The sequence below is a fragment of the Rhamphochromis sp. 'chilingali' genome, assembly GCF_963969265.1.
Source record: "Rhamphochromis sp. 'chilingali' genome assembly, chromosome: 12".
Lineage (NCBI taxonomy): Eukaryota > Metazoa > Chordata > Actinopteri > Cichliformes > Cichlidae > Rhamphochromis > Rhamphochromis sp. 'chilingali'.
Genome location: NC_137939.1, coordinates 7005662 through 7021510, shown reverse-complemented (window position 1 = coordinate 7021510; position 15849 = coordinate 7005662). Strand labels below are relative to the sequence as shown.

Genomic DNA, 15849 nt, shown 5'->3' with positions numbered 1-15849 from the left:
TCAACGCTTTGTAGTGGTGGAACACAGTTTGCACGACTGAAGGAAGATGATGGCTTGGCTGCAAACAGGCTATCAGCACACTACCATTACGACCTGCCATCTGTACATTTTCCAGCTTGCACCCCAATACCCCCTCCCCCGCTTCCATCACCCCCAGACCACGATGTCATGGCTCATGATATCATTTCCTTTGGGATGGCAAATTTACCCCTTTCATTTTTTGCCACACAGTGGACATTTATCAAATCAGACAGGGTTACCTCTGGGAAGGGGTGCACGGGGACAGGATTGGGTCACGCAGACTGGGTGAGTGAATGTGGGTAGAGGGACTTTGTGAGATTGGAGGGGGGTTCTTCTCTTTCAGTCTAGATTAAATATCACCATAATCAAATTGCAGCGCTGGCTGGCGGGGAAAAAGTACATGCCTGCGAATGGAGAGAGAAGCGTAGCTCTGACATAGGGGGCCCTGGGTTTTGTCATTTAGTCTAAACACGTCAGTTGGGTGTTTGTGTTAGCAGACTGGGGCTATGGGTACACAGTGAGTGGATAGGGGAAGAGCTCAATCATCAGTGGATCTCTTAGATAAATGCCTCAACCCGAGTCCCCCTTAGGGTCCAAACTGAGAGCTATTGCAGCCCGGTCTCAGATGAGGGAGCAGCTCCAACTCTAGTTTTATCCAAACCTAAAACTCAAGCCAAAGGCGGTGAGTCCTTACACACTGTGGTGGAGCTGAAAATATGCGTGCACACCTATACTCCCTAACTTTTCTCATTCTGTCCCACCCTGTGAGCAGCAGTGCTGCCTCAGCAACTACAGCATCACCAGTTTGGAAACAGGTCAAAGTTTTATACAAAAATAAAGGCTCCCAGGGGCTTTTATTTTGACTGGCTATGATGCTGAAAAGGGAATTTTGAAGGGGGTGGGGAACTGTGATGTGGGGGCAGCTAGGAGTGATTATAGATAGTCATCCATGAATGTGTGTTTGTGTTCAGCATTTGACTTCAGTCACTCAGAGGGAGAATAAACAGCAGGCTGTCTGGTGGGAGGACAGAAAGCACAACACTTAGTCTGAATTACAGATATTAAAATGTCAGACGAGGTTGTTGTGGATGAGACTCGGTATTGATCCCAGATGGCAGAGGGGCTAAACTGCCACTGTGTCTTTTGGACATAATGCATGTTGACAAGAAAAAAGGGGGTGTGGGGGAGAATGAGGAAGTGGCAGGCAGAAAGTGAGACTACCAGAAAGGAATCCAGAATGAGACGAAGGCAGAATCAATGCAAGAGAGCAAACCAGAAAATCGCCCTTCTTTTATTTCCCAAAACACAATTCTTGCCCTTTTCTGTTAACTATAAAAGCCTTTCAGAACTTAAAGCAGGAAGTTTCCATTTTTATGAGGATATTTAAAAAAAAGAAACCTGTTTTTTTTTTTTTTAAATAAAAAACAGTTTTCCTTACTTTATAAGCAAGTTACAAAATTTTTAGAGTGCAGCGAAACTAACAGGGTTAACACTTGTGCTACTGGTCTGCAGGGTATTTAGAACTGAGCATGACATTCACAAACACATTATATAAACTTTAAACATTAAAGAAACTAAAATGTGTGAAAATTGGTATACTGAACAATTACAGTTATGTTTTACATTTAAAAAATGAAAGGTGAAAAATTAAGAAAACCTTTTTTTTTTCATTTATTTTAGTGCAATGGTACTAAGTGTGTTCTAGCCACTAGGGAGCGCTGTGTACCAATTTCATGGATCTGTACTGTTGATTGCGGGAAGGAGGAAGGCGCTAGAGATGTAGAAGAGCAGCTGTTTACTTTAACTGAACAAACTTTTTGTTTGTTTTTCTGGATTTTCATACCTAAGATTAGATGTCCTAAATAAAGGAGATGCATTACAACATTCCTGACAACATCTGACAAGTTCTTTCTGCTGTAGTTAGGATTAATGTTAAATTCAGGATGAGGTCGGGTGAGAATCTAAGCTTGACAGAAAAGAGTTAGCCACATGGATGGAAAGTAATCGCTGGAGATCTCTGTGAGAATCATGGTACAAATATAATTTTTGTGAGCGGGTTTTCGTCTTACCTTTTATCCGTGGAGCTGGAGGCCTGGTTCATCTCACTGTTGGAAATGAAGTTGCGGATTTCTGAGAAGTACGAGTCCTCCTTCTCATCTAAAAGTGCATGATTTTCTGGCTCTGAGTTTGGCGAGGAGATGGTCGTTCCTAAGTTGGAAAGCATCCCAGACTGTTGGCTCACTGTTGGGGAAAGAGATGTAGACACACACATCCATATGCATAAAAACACATGGACACACACACGCAGACAGCCCACATACCATACCAAGACACACAAGCATCATTAGTGTGATGATCATCGCACAGTTATTTAATTTAGGAAAATATCAGAGGCAAAACACACAATTACTAACATTTAAACACTAAGATCGTGCACAGCTCTCGTGACATTTTTTTGACGAACAGAAAAAAAATGTTTACAGAAATCTGTGTGGAAGATAAACATGATAGCAAAAAGGTTTTATATAAGTTATGCTCTTTTCTGACAGTTTTTCAATAACCCATGTGTGAAAATGGATTCAAACAATCAACTAAGCAAACACTTCCTGTTTATTGACTACATTACTAGTTCGCACAGCCATCATTGCAGTTGCAAACTGACCAGGAATGTTCTCGTGCTCGTGCTTCTTGAGATGGCGATCGAGGTTGGTTTGCTGACCAAAGCAGCGGTTGCACAAGTGACACTTGAAGGGTTTCTCCTTGTTATGGATATTGCGGACATGGCGTTGAAGATTGGATGAGATGCTGAATGAACGGTCACAGTATTTACACCTGACGAAGAAGAACAGGGGTATTTAAATGTCAGCTGAAAGTGCAGTAGAGTGAGAAGGGCCCTAAAGATGTATTATTTATCTGCTGAGTTGAGCAAGAAACCACTTAAGGCTCTTGTGATTTGCTTAAAAGTATTCACTTTGTTTTTTCTCTGAAGTTTCACAGAAAGAGACGTACCAAACAAAGTAAAGGCAGGTTTGAAAAATAGCCGTGACAAAGGGAAATATGTCAACTACGGTATTTCAGAAACTTTCAAGACTCTCTGAATTAAAAATAGAAAGGAATACCTGTAGGGCTGTTCCCCTGTGTGTGTCCGCAAATGTCTGGTGAGATTTGCTGAGCGAGGGAAGATTTTCCCACAGTACCTAGAGCAAAAGGACAATGAGGATGAGTGAGCATACGGCATGGTGCACTTTCACATTTGCACATATTCCACCAACTAGTTTAAATGAAAAGGGGTGCAGACCTGCACGCGTAGCGTTCCTTTCCCTTGCGAAGGATGGCATCTGAGAGGGAAGGTGGTGGTGAGCGGAAGTTGAACAGCGGATGGGCCGAGTGTTGCAGCGAATTGGGCGGTGCGTCCAGTTTTAGTGCTCCAAAGCCGTCCAGCTTATCTGTCATGTTCTCCATTGCTGACATCTAGGGAATAAGAAGATTTCAAAAAGTTGAGAAATTTTTTGTTTCATGTTTTAAAAACTGGATAAAAATAATTCAACCAGAGTTTGTATTATTTACCGTGTTATGGGTTCAATTATAAAGTTTATAAGGGCAGTTTTAATTTTTTGCACGTAGCGTGTGTTACATCATGATGGCAGCATGTTTATGTGTATTAAAAACAGAAAAGAAAGCACTGAAAACAAAGGGACAATTTAAGAAAGAACATGGAGTGAGAGAAAGATACAGGGAGGAAGCTTTGAGGAAGCAGCATATCAGAGGTTAGCCTTGTTGTTTGTACTCAAGGCATGTCACCTCCTTGACCTATAACACATTCACAAATGCCCAAGTACTGTTTCTCCAGTGCCCCCCTCTCTGTACAACCTCAGCTTCTACTAATGCTTTGTTCTCTACTTCTTACCTTCTGCCAAAGCTGCTGTTGCAAGCCTGCAAACTGGCTAAATGAGGCATTCAAGAGCCATGACTGGAGCAATACAATATAGTTTGTGATACCCCCAACTGATAGCCGCTTCCCTCCCCCCCTAGAAGCTTGTGAACAAAAGAGGCCAGTTATGTAGGAGTTTATTTGCCAAAAACAGCTTACATCCTTCCTTTTTTTAGTGAATACGGGACGGGAGAGACACAGGGACAGACACTCCGTCTCGATGTGTTTATTCGCAGTCTGAGAACGGGTGCAAGGGGGAGCGGGGTGATTCCGTCATGAGACTGAATTAGAGGTGGCATTGTGTTTGGATCACTGACAGGATCACAGCTGAGACGCTCAAATATGAAAAAAGTTTTTGCAGGGCAGCCTGCGAAAAGTTCGCAATCTACGAGATGATGAGATGAGATTTTAAAGGATGAAAAGGAAATCTGTTTGATGCTTAGAGCCTTGTCATGACATCATGTTTTTAAGATTTTGTACCCGGGTTTAGGGTAATTGAAAAAAGGTACCAATACAAAAAAAAAAATAAAAAATTCTTGCAATTTACCTTAAAAAAAAACTATGCTGGCTAACGATATGACATCACGCATGTGAGATATGCAAACGCATGTTCATGTGTAAATGTATCTGTCTGCATGTGCACCAGATGTGTGTATTGCAAAGTCACGGTTGATAGAGGACACAGATTTCCAGGTCAGATTAAACCGTTTCCCCAATGAGAGCCCCCCATTCTCCTGGACACAAACACAGGATGTCCTTGACGGACACGGTGTTATTATCTAGCCAGCCAGCCAGGCACAGAGAAAAGAAAAAAAAACTCTGAGGGGTTTGAGTTATTAGCTTGCCTGTGGGCTCCCACTACATGAAACAATGCCACAACTAAGATTAGCGTGGCCAAGAGAGGCAGTTTGTTACAATTCAAATGGTTATTATTCTCTCTTTTATTAATACTATCATTGCTTGTAATCAAGATATGTAGAGGTGGGGAAGGTCTGGGGACAGTGGAACAATGTGACTGATTATCAAAGGGCAGCGATAACAGGCTGTGTCTTCTGAAAAAAGGTAAAGCTGACGAGGTACACAGGCGCCATTCCGTAAACAAAGGAAGAAATCATACAGAACCCTTGAGAAAATAACATCAACACTTTGGAATGATGGCGCTTGGGTCCTATCAATTCAGGTTTAAGCAGCGTGGGAGGCAGGAGTGAGGTCTTTTCACATAATACATAGTTTGAAAATAATAGTCAATACTATCTGGGAATAATCAGCTTGTATGCAATACCTGGCGGTCAATTCCCCTGCTTGTTAGTCTCTTGGTGTACTTTCAGTTTAATGTGCACGTAGCATTTACTGTTTCTTAAAAAGAATAGTCTCAAACCAAGCTAGGTCATGTGTGCACTATGTACCTGGGGATGGAAGAGTGGCGGCGAGGGCCGGAGGAACTTGTCCTTCAGAGCTCCTACCGGGTCGAGTAGCTTCCTCTTCTCCACCCTGCTGGACCAATATCAAGGCAGAGGGTTACGTACCAAGGTCAAACTTCATCTAGAATGCCCAACCTCATATTCTTCAATGCATCTACAAAAACGCCTTGATGTTGGTTGTGGAAGTGTCTGGTCTAATCCGGGCTGAAATACCTGTATATGGGGTCCATGAAGAATGCTGAGGGCTTGGCATAGTGCAGTGGTGGTGGCTGGTGTGGCTGTGCCTGGGGCTGCTGGTGCTGGGTGATGGTTGATTGGTGCAAAGACTGTGAATGAGGGTGTGGAAAACCAGATGGAGTTTCATCCTTGATTGAGACCCCTTTTCCACCTCCATAGATGTGGTTCTTTCGATTATGGGGCTCAGCTGGCACACCATTATGACTCCCTCGGCTCCGGCTGCCAATGCTGAGGTCCAATGGCTGTTCTTCACTGCTAGATATTGCTAAATGTCCACTACTGCTCCCAGTACTATTGTTGGGGTTTGAGGTGTTTGTTGGTGTTGAAGGAGCTATCTTGGCCTCCTTGGGTTTCGTGGTGAGATCGAACGGTGATTCTGCTGTGGGAGCAGGAGCTGCCGGGGAACTAGAAACCATTTTGTGCAGTTGCTCACGAGGTGACTTGGGCTCTGCTTTAAAAAACATGCTAGGATTGAGAGCACCTCGATCAGCACTAAAAGGGTAGAGGGAGTTGTGGAAGTTGGGCAGGAACTGGAAGGGAAACATGGAATGATAGGGCAGTGGACCCATCTTCTTCTCCTGATGAAGTCCAATCAAACCTGGACCAAAATATTTCTCTGCAATAGAAGCGATGGCTTTTATGGAATCAGTGGTGGCTGCATTGGAATTTGTGGTGGTTGTGGGCGGGAGGGCTTGCTCATTGGGTGGGGGGAAGAAGGAGTGTTGCGATGCAGAAGCAAGAAACGGACGATCAATCGACAGGTTCCCTGAACTAGACATGGCTGATATCAATGCACGGTTTGTGTCTTCTAACTGGTGTGCCTCTTGGCTTGATACAGTGCCAGACGGCTTCCTTCTTTTACCACTTCTCTCACGCTCACTCTCTCCATCACTTTCCAGGTCAGAGCCGTCCCCTGAAGCAGTACCTGTGGTGGTGTCCAAATCTGTCCCACTTGTGGTATTGACATCTTCAAGGTCACTACCGTCAGACATATCTGCCATCTTTGATTTTGGTTTGGCTTCTCCACTAGAAGACAAATCCAGTTTATTCTCCTTCTCTTTGTCTTCGTGCTGACTCAAACTGTTAACACCATTGCCATTTGTGGAACTAACTAGAGACAATGGAGGAGCATCTAGAGGACTCTGAGGCAGCTTCACCTCCTGACTGCTGCTCAGCGGGCTCTTTATCAGTGGACTGGCCGGTAATAAAGGAGGTCGTGGATATAGCGATGGGGGAAAAATACCTGGGAAACCATGTGGGAGGGATGGGAAGCCGTGGGGTCCTGGGGAGAAGGGCAAGCCAGCATGAGGATGAGGTCGGGAAGGAAAGTAGTCAGTGAAGCCTAAACCTGACTGGTTTAAACCAGAAAGGTGGGGATGGTGGGACTTAGCCTTAGCCATGATTGGGCTGGAGCTCATGGGGATGCCAGGGTTGAACATCCCTGCTGGAGAGCCATAATGGTTTTTGCCCTCACAGAAGCGACGGTGCTTGTTGAGGGAGGAGGTAGTGCTGAACAACTGCCCACAGTCTTTACATTTGATCTGGGTGCGGCAGTCAGCATGCATACGCTTGTGGCGACAGAGGTTGGAGAACTGGGTGTAGGATTTGTGGCACACCTCGCCTGGGGGAACAAAAAGATGCAGCCCACCAGGGCCTAGTTAAACCAGTTTTAACACTGTCTCTAACTTTGTATACCAAAGCAACAGTAACATGAACATTTAAATGTAAACGGCTGTTGAAAAAAAGGTTTTAGGAAAGGAAGGAGCTGGTTCGTATGGACAGGATAACTTACACAATCTGAAAAAAAGTGGTCTTGATTTAGTTTGTATATATTTTACTTCCAAATAATTACTGCACACATGTAACAGATAAAATAAATAAAATACATATGTGAGGGCTGTTTTTTTCCCCCTTACTGTAAAACACTCCATTTCCAATTTAAGGTCTGTCATGTTGTTTTAAGTTTGACAAAAAAGAGCTTAGGTAACCAGATCAAATCTATTATTCACATTGTATAATGAAATTTATTGCAGGGCAAATACGACCTTTGTGCCTGCAAACAAGCTGGTGTACATAGAAAAAAAAGAGAGACTGGATAATGAGTGAGGTTAAACGAGGTAGGAAAAAAAAGTCTCAAATAAATAAATTGTTATGAAAAAGGTGATCATTAACTTCCGAAGCCCTTACTTACAGCTAAAGGGTTTGACACTACTGTGGATGTGCTTATGCTGCTTGAGGCCTGACGAGGTGGCAAAGGTCTTGCCACATTCAGGGCATGTGTGAGCGCGGGCCCCCACGTGTTGAGAGCGGATGTGACGCTGAAGGTTACTGGGATCTGTGAACACCTGAAATTTAAAACAAGTGTATAAAAAAAAAAATGCAAGGTATGCCATGACTAACAATGCTAAAAAAATTACACAAAATTCCCCTTTTTGTATTTTGTAAAAACATAAGCAGACTTTTCATTTCTTTGTCTTCTTAAAGAACTACTAACAGATAAAGCCTGTGTGTCCTGTGCACAACTTACGTGGCGGGTATGCTGTACCTTATCACAGTTTTCACACTCAAAGCGCTTGCCACTGTCATGTGACATCTGGTGTCGGATGAGGTTGGACTTCCAGTTGAAGGCTTTGGGGCACTGGTCGCACTTGTACTCCCTCTCTTCTGTGTGAACTATCATGTGTTGTCCCAGACTTGATTGAGAAAACACAAACTCATCAGCAAATCAGTCAATGAATCACATTTGTAGCACAATGAATGGGCTGAACTTCACCTGTACTCATTGGGAAAGATCTTCTCACAGTCTTTACACTCATGGACAGGATCGTCGCTGTCCTCACGTTCCTGTTTGAAGTCGTCTCTTAGTGCGTCAAAGATGGAGCCAGCACTGGAGCATGAATACTTCTGATGCCGCCGCAGCTCAAGTGTTGAGGAGAACAGCTCATCACAGTCTTCACAGCGGTACATCTGCTCGTCTGCACGCAAACACACCCATACACAAGGGTTTGTTTAGCCACAACGCAGCTTTCTATATGTATAATACATCAAACATGTACGTAACTAAGAGATATGTATTTAAAAAAAACATTTCTCGTCATAACCTTTTCCGAAGTTTCACTATTGATGTAGGAATTCTTAAGTAAATAGAAATGATTAATAATTAGTTTTTGTAACTTTGTAACTTTTGTAACTTTGTCAAATTGTCAACATTTTAATTACAAGCTAAGACCACCTACAAGCAGCGCTAATTGCTGACATTTAATTGTGCTTTTAATCTGTGCAAAAAATACAACATTTTTCGCTATCAGATTCAACACACTATCAAAATGTGCAATGCAAAATAAGCTTATTTGCATCTTAGTATGCCAACTCATGTTGGCAGAGATGCAGAACCAATTGTCTAAAATGTATAGAAAGATAAAAACTGATAATAACACTCAGCAAAAAGAAGAATCTCATCTTGTTTTGTGTTTCAGTCGCAGCTGTATAGACAGGTTTAACAAATGGTAAAAACAACCCCATAAAATGGAAATCAATTAGCAGTGAAATGTAACCGTCATTAAAACTGTTAATTACTTGTTAAAACAAGTGTTTGCTTTAGAGTGTTGGTGTAATAGCACACAGAGGAAACAATAGGGGCTGGTCTTCCCCTTCCATGTTGATAACCTTTACAATACTTCTCACCAACAAGGTCAAATGCATAAAACTCGGACCAGCTCTTTCAATAGCAAGTTCCTGAGTCCGACGCCAAGTTCAACAGATCAGGGGAAAGCCCAGCGGAGTGTCTGTGTGCAAATGCATAAACAAGTGTACACGTGTGTGTGTGCGCGCGCACGAGTGTGTGTGTGTGTGTAAGTGTGCTTATGTTTCCAAAATGAGCCAAAATGAACAGAGGTAAGCAGGGCCACGGTGGCGCCGACCCCATGGTGATTTCAGCGCCAACCTGCCATACCCTCTTTGGCATGACCCAAGCAGCCAGCGTCTGAGTCGGCCCCCCAGGTGTCCCAACATGCCACACACACCCATCCATCAATTCAAGCTGTACTAAATGAGTTTATCCAAAATGACTTACAGTGCATGGCTCACCTGCTTTCTACTGCATGTGGCCGTTTATCCAGCTGGAACTTCTTGGACACATTAAAAGGGCATTAGTGTAGCAACATCAATGTGTCTAACCTTGGGGAGAAGGATAAATGACCTTCTGGTCAATGGACCATTACACAGAGCTCAAACACTAAACTAACTAGCCACTTTGACACCACTGTGTGGACGTATTTCACAGGGAGCGAGCATTTTACTGTGAGAGGGTTGGGTATGATTGCCTGTGCAGCACAAACAACTCAAAATAATTTTTGTCTGCGACATTTAAGAGTGGAAAATATTTTGGACAAAAAATAAAATAAAATAAAGACATGGTTCATATACAGCAAGGACCTTCAAGTACCCTCTAGGAAAAAGGAACACAAGTAATAAAAGATGAAAGGAAACACCTAAAAGGACACTCAGGTGCGTGCTTGAATGTTAGGATGCACATATGCAAAGGTACTTGCATGTGCATTTCGGTGTGCCTGTGTTTTTTCAGCAAGTCTGGCTTGTGTGGGTTTTGTGGAGGGGGGGTGGGGAGGTTAAAGTGGAGACTAATAGCTCTCTGGGAGACGAAGGGAGTCACAATTATGTGCAGTTTAGCAGCTAATCTGGGAGCATGGGTGAGGTCTCAGGGGACTCCTCAAGTCCTCCACTTCAAATTCCTTCTCCGATAAGCTGGACACAGAGAACAGAGCTGCACTGCCAAACTCCTGCTCAACCCCACTGCCTCACTCCCTTGCTCGCACAAATGCAGGGAGACAGGAAAAACAAATCAGATGCGATCATCACAACGGTGAGATGACTTTGAATCGCTGCTCATCCTTCTATTTCAGTGTTGCTGATTATACTGTAAGCATCTTTAAACACTAAACCATCTGTATGTTACATGTTCTTTTCTGTGTGCCTTCAGCTCTCTCTTACACAACACACAAAGCCAAATACTTTGGCCCTGACACAGACATTTTGGCAGGTGAAATTTTCTCTCTGTCTGCCTCCCTCATGCGCATACTTACAGGCAGATGAATTCAACAAATCATGTATAAGCGTGCTCCATCTTTGACACACTCCTACAACATGTCAATCTGCTTCTTTTCAATAATATAGCTTTCTTTGCTCCTGTATCCCCCCTCCCTCCCCTTCATCTTTGGCACTGAGACCTGTGCATAAACTGTGCATCATACAGGGTAGTGGTGGGGAGCTGGTGAACTGCACAGCATCTCACGAACATCTTGTTCTCCCTCCACAATTTTCTAATCAATGACAAGTAACAGTAATCAGATTTTCTTTTTTTCATCTGTGGTTCCAGAAAGACTGGAAACACAACAAAACAATGTTACCTGACAACAGCACTTCGGCACAATAAGTCCAAGATGTTTAAAGAAAACGCAGCGGAACTACGGACCCTTTTCCGCTTAAGTAAAGTTTGAAAGAAAAGTGAACAGCTGTCCAAGTTAGATTACGAGATAAAATATTGGACATATTCAGTCTGACATAGGCGGGCACGGTTGAAAGGCAGTGAGTACAGTGAATCAGGTTACCCAGTCAGAGAGGAGAAGGGTGGATGAGAGCACCTAGAAATGTGACGCACTTTGAAATGTGAGCCAATTTCAAGAGGACAGTGTAAAAGAAGGTGTAACGAAGCACTTACGGCACAAGATCTAAAGAAAGGGTCATAATAAAATGCACAGAAATGTATTAAAAGAAAGAAATAAAGGGAACGATTTTATTTATATTGTGTATAATCTTTAACTAATTCAACAATGAGACTAAAAAAGCTTCAAGCTCTAGCATATTCAATTAACTCACAGGTAATTTTTCAATCTCAAAATTGCTTCTGATCATACCTGATCTGCTTTGTAGCTTTCTCTTCATTATTTTTAAGCACTAATTAAATTACACACAGAAACAACTTAAACAGGTTAGACAGAGGCATCTCTCCCCCTTTCTTTTCAGTCGGAACACGGGATTCCCAGGGGTTGAAATCGCTACAGAGAAGTCGCTTCGACGCACGGAGAAACGCCAGGCAGGCAGAGTGAGCGAACATAAATATACAATGCCATCTCAATGGAAACTCCTGATTAGACTGTTTTGCTGAACACCAATACAATGGCAGGCTGCTGAGGTGGGGGGACTGGAAAAGAAGTCAATGAACAATCCATCAGAAAGGCCGACTGCCTAAAAAACCGCTGTAACGGAAACCTCATAACTATATATCCAAGTTTGACCGAGGAAGTAGACTGTAAACCGTCTCAAACCAACAGCCTTCTTAAAGTTGCACACCAGGGAGACACTAATTAAACTCTTGACTTGCAATTTTCACCCTATTGTTTATTTATTTTCATTTTTAGGATAGTAATAGTGTTCTGATGCCAGTCCGTTTTATGGCGATTTCCTTACATTTCCAGCACTAAGGTGTTTGTTTGAAGGTTTTCACTCTGATGAAGACCTGAGGTGGTTGAAACGAGTCAACGTTTTAACTAATATTTCCCGACTAAACGCCATTAATCCATCTCCCCCTCTTGCTCCACCTATGGACGTTTTTTTTCTCCCTTTGCTCCCATAATGTGTTCTTAATAATATGCACGGCTACCGAGTAATTTCTGTTTGATCTTAGCTTTCCGTCAACAGAAAATTTCTACTCGCATAGGATGGAATATGACAAGTGCCAATTGACGCCCTAATACAGCATTTCAGGCAAAGAGGCCCATTATATTGCAGCATTGTAAAAGAGCACAATTCAGACCAGACTCTTACGGGTATCCTTTCTATATTGGCAAGCCTATTTTAAATGACAGATCCAAAACGGCCTTCAACCATATGCTTTAATGCGGGATTTAATTCCATCCTGGAAATGTATGGTTCGAATAATTCACATTTCTTGAGTAGGGAAAAAATCTTGGAGGGAGAAGTGGTGTTTTTTCCCCCAGTTATGGAGTGTGTTGACCGCGAAAGCGGCACGGGATGCAGGTTGGAGTTTGTTTAAAACGTGCGCTAATGACGCGCATTAATCTTACCTTGTAGGTTGGGTGCCATGGATCCCTCAGGGAAAATACCGTCCTTCATATACACTAAGAGCTCCTCCCCTGCTTCAATGTCCCGGACAGCTTTATAATAAATCTGAAGAGAGAGAGAGAGAGAAAGGCAAGGGAGACTTTAACTTAGGTCAGGAAAGGATTAATAAGTCTGGCCCCCTATATATTTACTGTCGCAGCTCAGGGCCCGCGTGAAACCCAATATTATTCTAATAATATGGCTGGTAACGGGGGTATTACAAATATATAAAGTAAGATACATTATCCTCCTATTGGAACATAATTGATTCTGATCTGTTCACAACATTAAACAATTCATTTTACTAACATAACCCCCCCCCCCTTTTATTTCACAACACAATCAGCTGTTTGTTTAATTGCAAATTTACCCGAACTTTGTGAAATAAAACGAACGGAAATACGTAAATGTTGGTTTCTGTTACAGATGGAAACGTGATTTGCACTCTTGTTAAAAAATAAATAAACACCCGAAAGAATTATATAAGAAATCCAGACAAACGCATTTGTTACAAAAAAATGTCATAGCAAAAATAAACAGCCCCGCTTCTGTCGTGCGTTTTTGTTTTACAGCTGCAGCAAACCGGGAAATGTCGGGTCTTTAACTGCACGCGACAAATCACTTTATTGAGGTCATTTGACAAGTTTGCTCGGACATAATTTACTGCTGGACACTTGGGTTTCATTTTTTCCCAGTTTTCGTTCAATACAACAGAAATCGGATTCAAGTTGAAGTATTTAAAGGTAAGTCAGAGCCGAGGCCTAAACCAACAGTACAGGAAACCAAGCTGAGCTTAAATCTCGATTCACAAAATACAAATAAAGAAATAAATAAATTATAAAGATGATAAATAACATTCAAAGTTCTTTTTTTTTAAAATAATCATCTTTAAATGGCACTTCTTTACATGTTGCAGCTCTGTGCATCCCAATTATTATGACACAGCGCAAACAACTTCAGGCGTGATCTGTGAACGCATGGGGGCGCTCTGCACCAGCTGTACACTGTCACCACAACAAGACGGACAGAAGCACTCTTTCACACATACACACACAAACATACAGAGAGGCTGGGAAAGTAACTTTTAAGACTTAGCGCTCGTCAGATGAGAGAGAGGAGACAAAGAGCAAAGGCCTAAAATCAACGAAAACTACACGCATTATTATTATTATTATTATTATTATTATTATTATTATTATTATTATTATTATTACAGCGTATTATATTTACCACAAATAGGCTACTGTCTCTCTATGCTTTTTCGACCTGACCTTTCTTTTCTCCGTGAGACGGAACAGTTGAGAAAGTTGCGCGGCGCTGCGGAGAGCCTCCAGCTGCAGTAGCACTTCAGTCCCGGTGGAGTTGGCGACACAACCCATAGTAGGTCTGCCCGAGATGGACCGGGGCGCTAGAGCGCACAAGGCCGGGGAGAAGGGGTCGCGGGTCGGTCGGGAAGAGCTGCAGACGGTCGGTGATCGCTCCGTTTGGTTGGATGAAGCCTGACGCTCCTCTCCTGGGTTACTCTCTAATCTAGTCAGTGAGCGCGTCTTTGATGATGATGATGAGTCTCTCCCTCACTCTCTCTCTCTCTCTCTCTCTCTCTCTCTCTCTCTCTCTCTCTCTCTCTCTCTCTCTTCTGACTCTCTCTCTCTCTCATTAGTGATTCCCTGTTGCCCCTTAGTGCTCTCTCGGTTACCCGTCGGCCACTCCTCCTCGTCTTATCTCCAGCCAAAAGGATTGAGGGATCTGCGGCACAGACCCCTCCCCGCATCTCCGATCCCAGCCGCCGCTTTGGCCGCTTGATAAATCTACTATTGATGTAAATAATAGATAAAGCAGTCATTCTGTCGGTCACTCTAACACACAAACACACACAGACACACACACTATAGGCCGAACACATGCTTAAACAAGCAAATAGACACACAGACACACAGCAGGCCTTTTTATTTATTTATTTTCTTAGTTTAAGTTTTGCTTCGTGCTTCACTTTTGTGGTCTGAGCATAATCTCATTGCCTCTTAGATTTTTTTTAATCTAAAAGAAAAAAAGAAGAATTGTTGAAGAAAAGAAAATTTGACAGAGTTGAATGGTTTAAGATCGCATTTTAATAAAACATAAAAAAAAAATAGAATTTCGATTTTTATGAGGCTTGTGTGACGTCGTAAAGTTATTTTGACGAAAAAAATATATCGATTACGGATATTGCTACTGAATTATTTTTCAAATATTTATTAAATCGTATTTACAGCGGGTAAACAAAACAAATAAAACCCGTTCAGACACGAGTGTGGGCACTGAGGTAAAAAACAATGAACAGCGTCGCAATATCCCTAAAAGTCCTTTTTTTAATTTCTATTTTTTATGCTTAATTTATGTTGCAGCCCTTTTATGTGTAGTTTAATTTATGATATTAATGACACATCTTCCCGGTTTTATGTCAAGATTATTAATTGCAACATTATCAGAAAATATTACACTTTTTTCCTTTCAAAGAATACAAGTCAGTTAATAATTAAGAGGGTTTAATTACATTCTTAATTAATATTTGGATGTCTAATTTGAATATTTCTTTTGCCTTTTCTCTTACTCGGTCTCTCTTTCTCTCTCTCTCTCTCTCTCTGTATGTGTGTGTGTCCTACAGTAAGGTCTGATCACATAGACTTGTCTTGACCTCTTCCCATCTCTGTCCAGTGTTCAGCAGACAGATGCCTCATCGATCAATGCCAGCCATAGGGGTCCACAACAATCCCCTACTGTGGCCTAATACACACACACACACACACACACACACACACACACACACACACACACACACACACACACACACACACACACACACACACACTTGCACATGCACGCTTGTCTCTACGAATTGATGGATCCGTCCAGGGGTAGAAGGGCAGATCAAACAGCACTGGAAAGGGCTTCACTCCAAAACACAAAAGATGAAAAGTTGACAAGAAGGTGGACAAGGTTCATCTTTTCCTTAAACCCCCCATCAGCTACCCACCCATCTCACATGCCACTCATAGCTCTCTCAGCTGTTTCCACCTCTCAGTGCAACTTGGCCTTCGAAAAAGTGAATGGGCACACTTGCAA

The 15849-nt window shown here is 42.5% G+C and overlaps 1 protein-coding gene across 8 annotated transcripts in view; it reads right to left on the bottom strand.

Moving 5' to 3' along the window:
- prdm16 (PR domain containing 16) overlaps positions 1–15849 on the bottom strand; it is a 174913-nt gene that overhangs the window by 2061 nt on the left and 157003 nt on the right. The window contains exons 1-11 of one of the 8 annotated variants that reach the window (XM_080899270.1): positions 14019–14364; positions 12711–12813; positions 8384–8585; positions 8138–8303; positions 7802–7955; positions 5587–7264; positions 5359–5446; positions 3320–3492; positions 3141–3218; positions 2684–2853; positions 2091–2262 (exon numbers count right to left, since the gene is read on the bottom strand). In XM_080899270.1, coding sequence (XP_080755396.1) covers positions 2091–2262; positions 2684–2853; positions 3141–3218; positions 3320–3492; positions 5359–5446; positions 5587–7264; positions 7802–7955; positions 8138–8303; positions 8384–8585; positions 12711–12813; positions 14019–14126 — 3092 coding nt within the window. In that variant the 5' untranslated portion in view covers positions 14127–14364. Of the gene's footprint in view, positions 1–2090; positions 2263–2683; positions 2854–3140; positions 3219–3319; positions 3493–5358; positions 5447–5586; positions 7265–7801; positions 7956–8137; positions 8304–8383; positions 8586–12710; positions 12814–14018; positions 14365–15849 lie in introns of those variants that run through there. The other 7 variants (XM_080899271.1, XM_080899265.1, XM_080899264.1 and 4 more) reach the window with 7 other exon arrangements.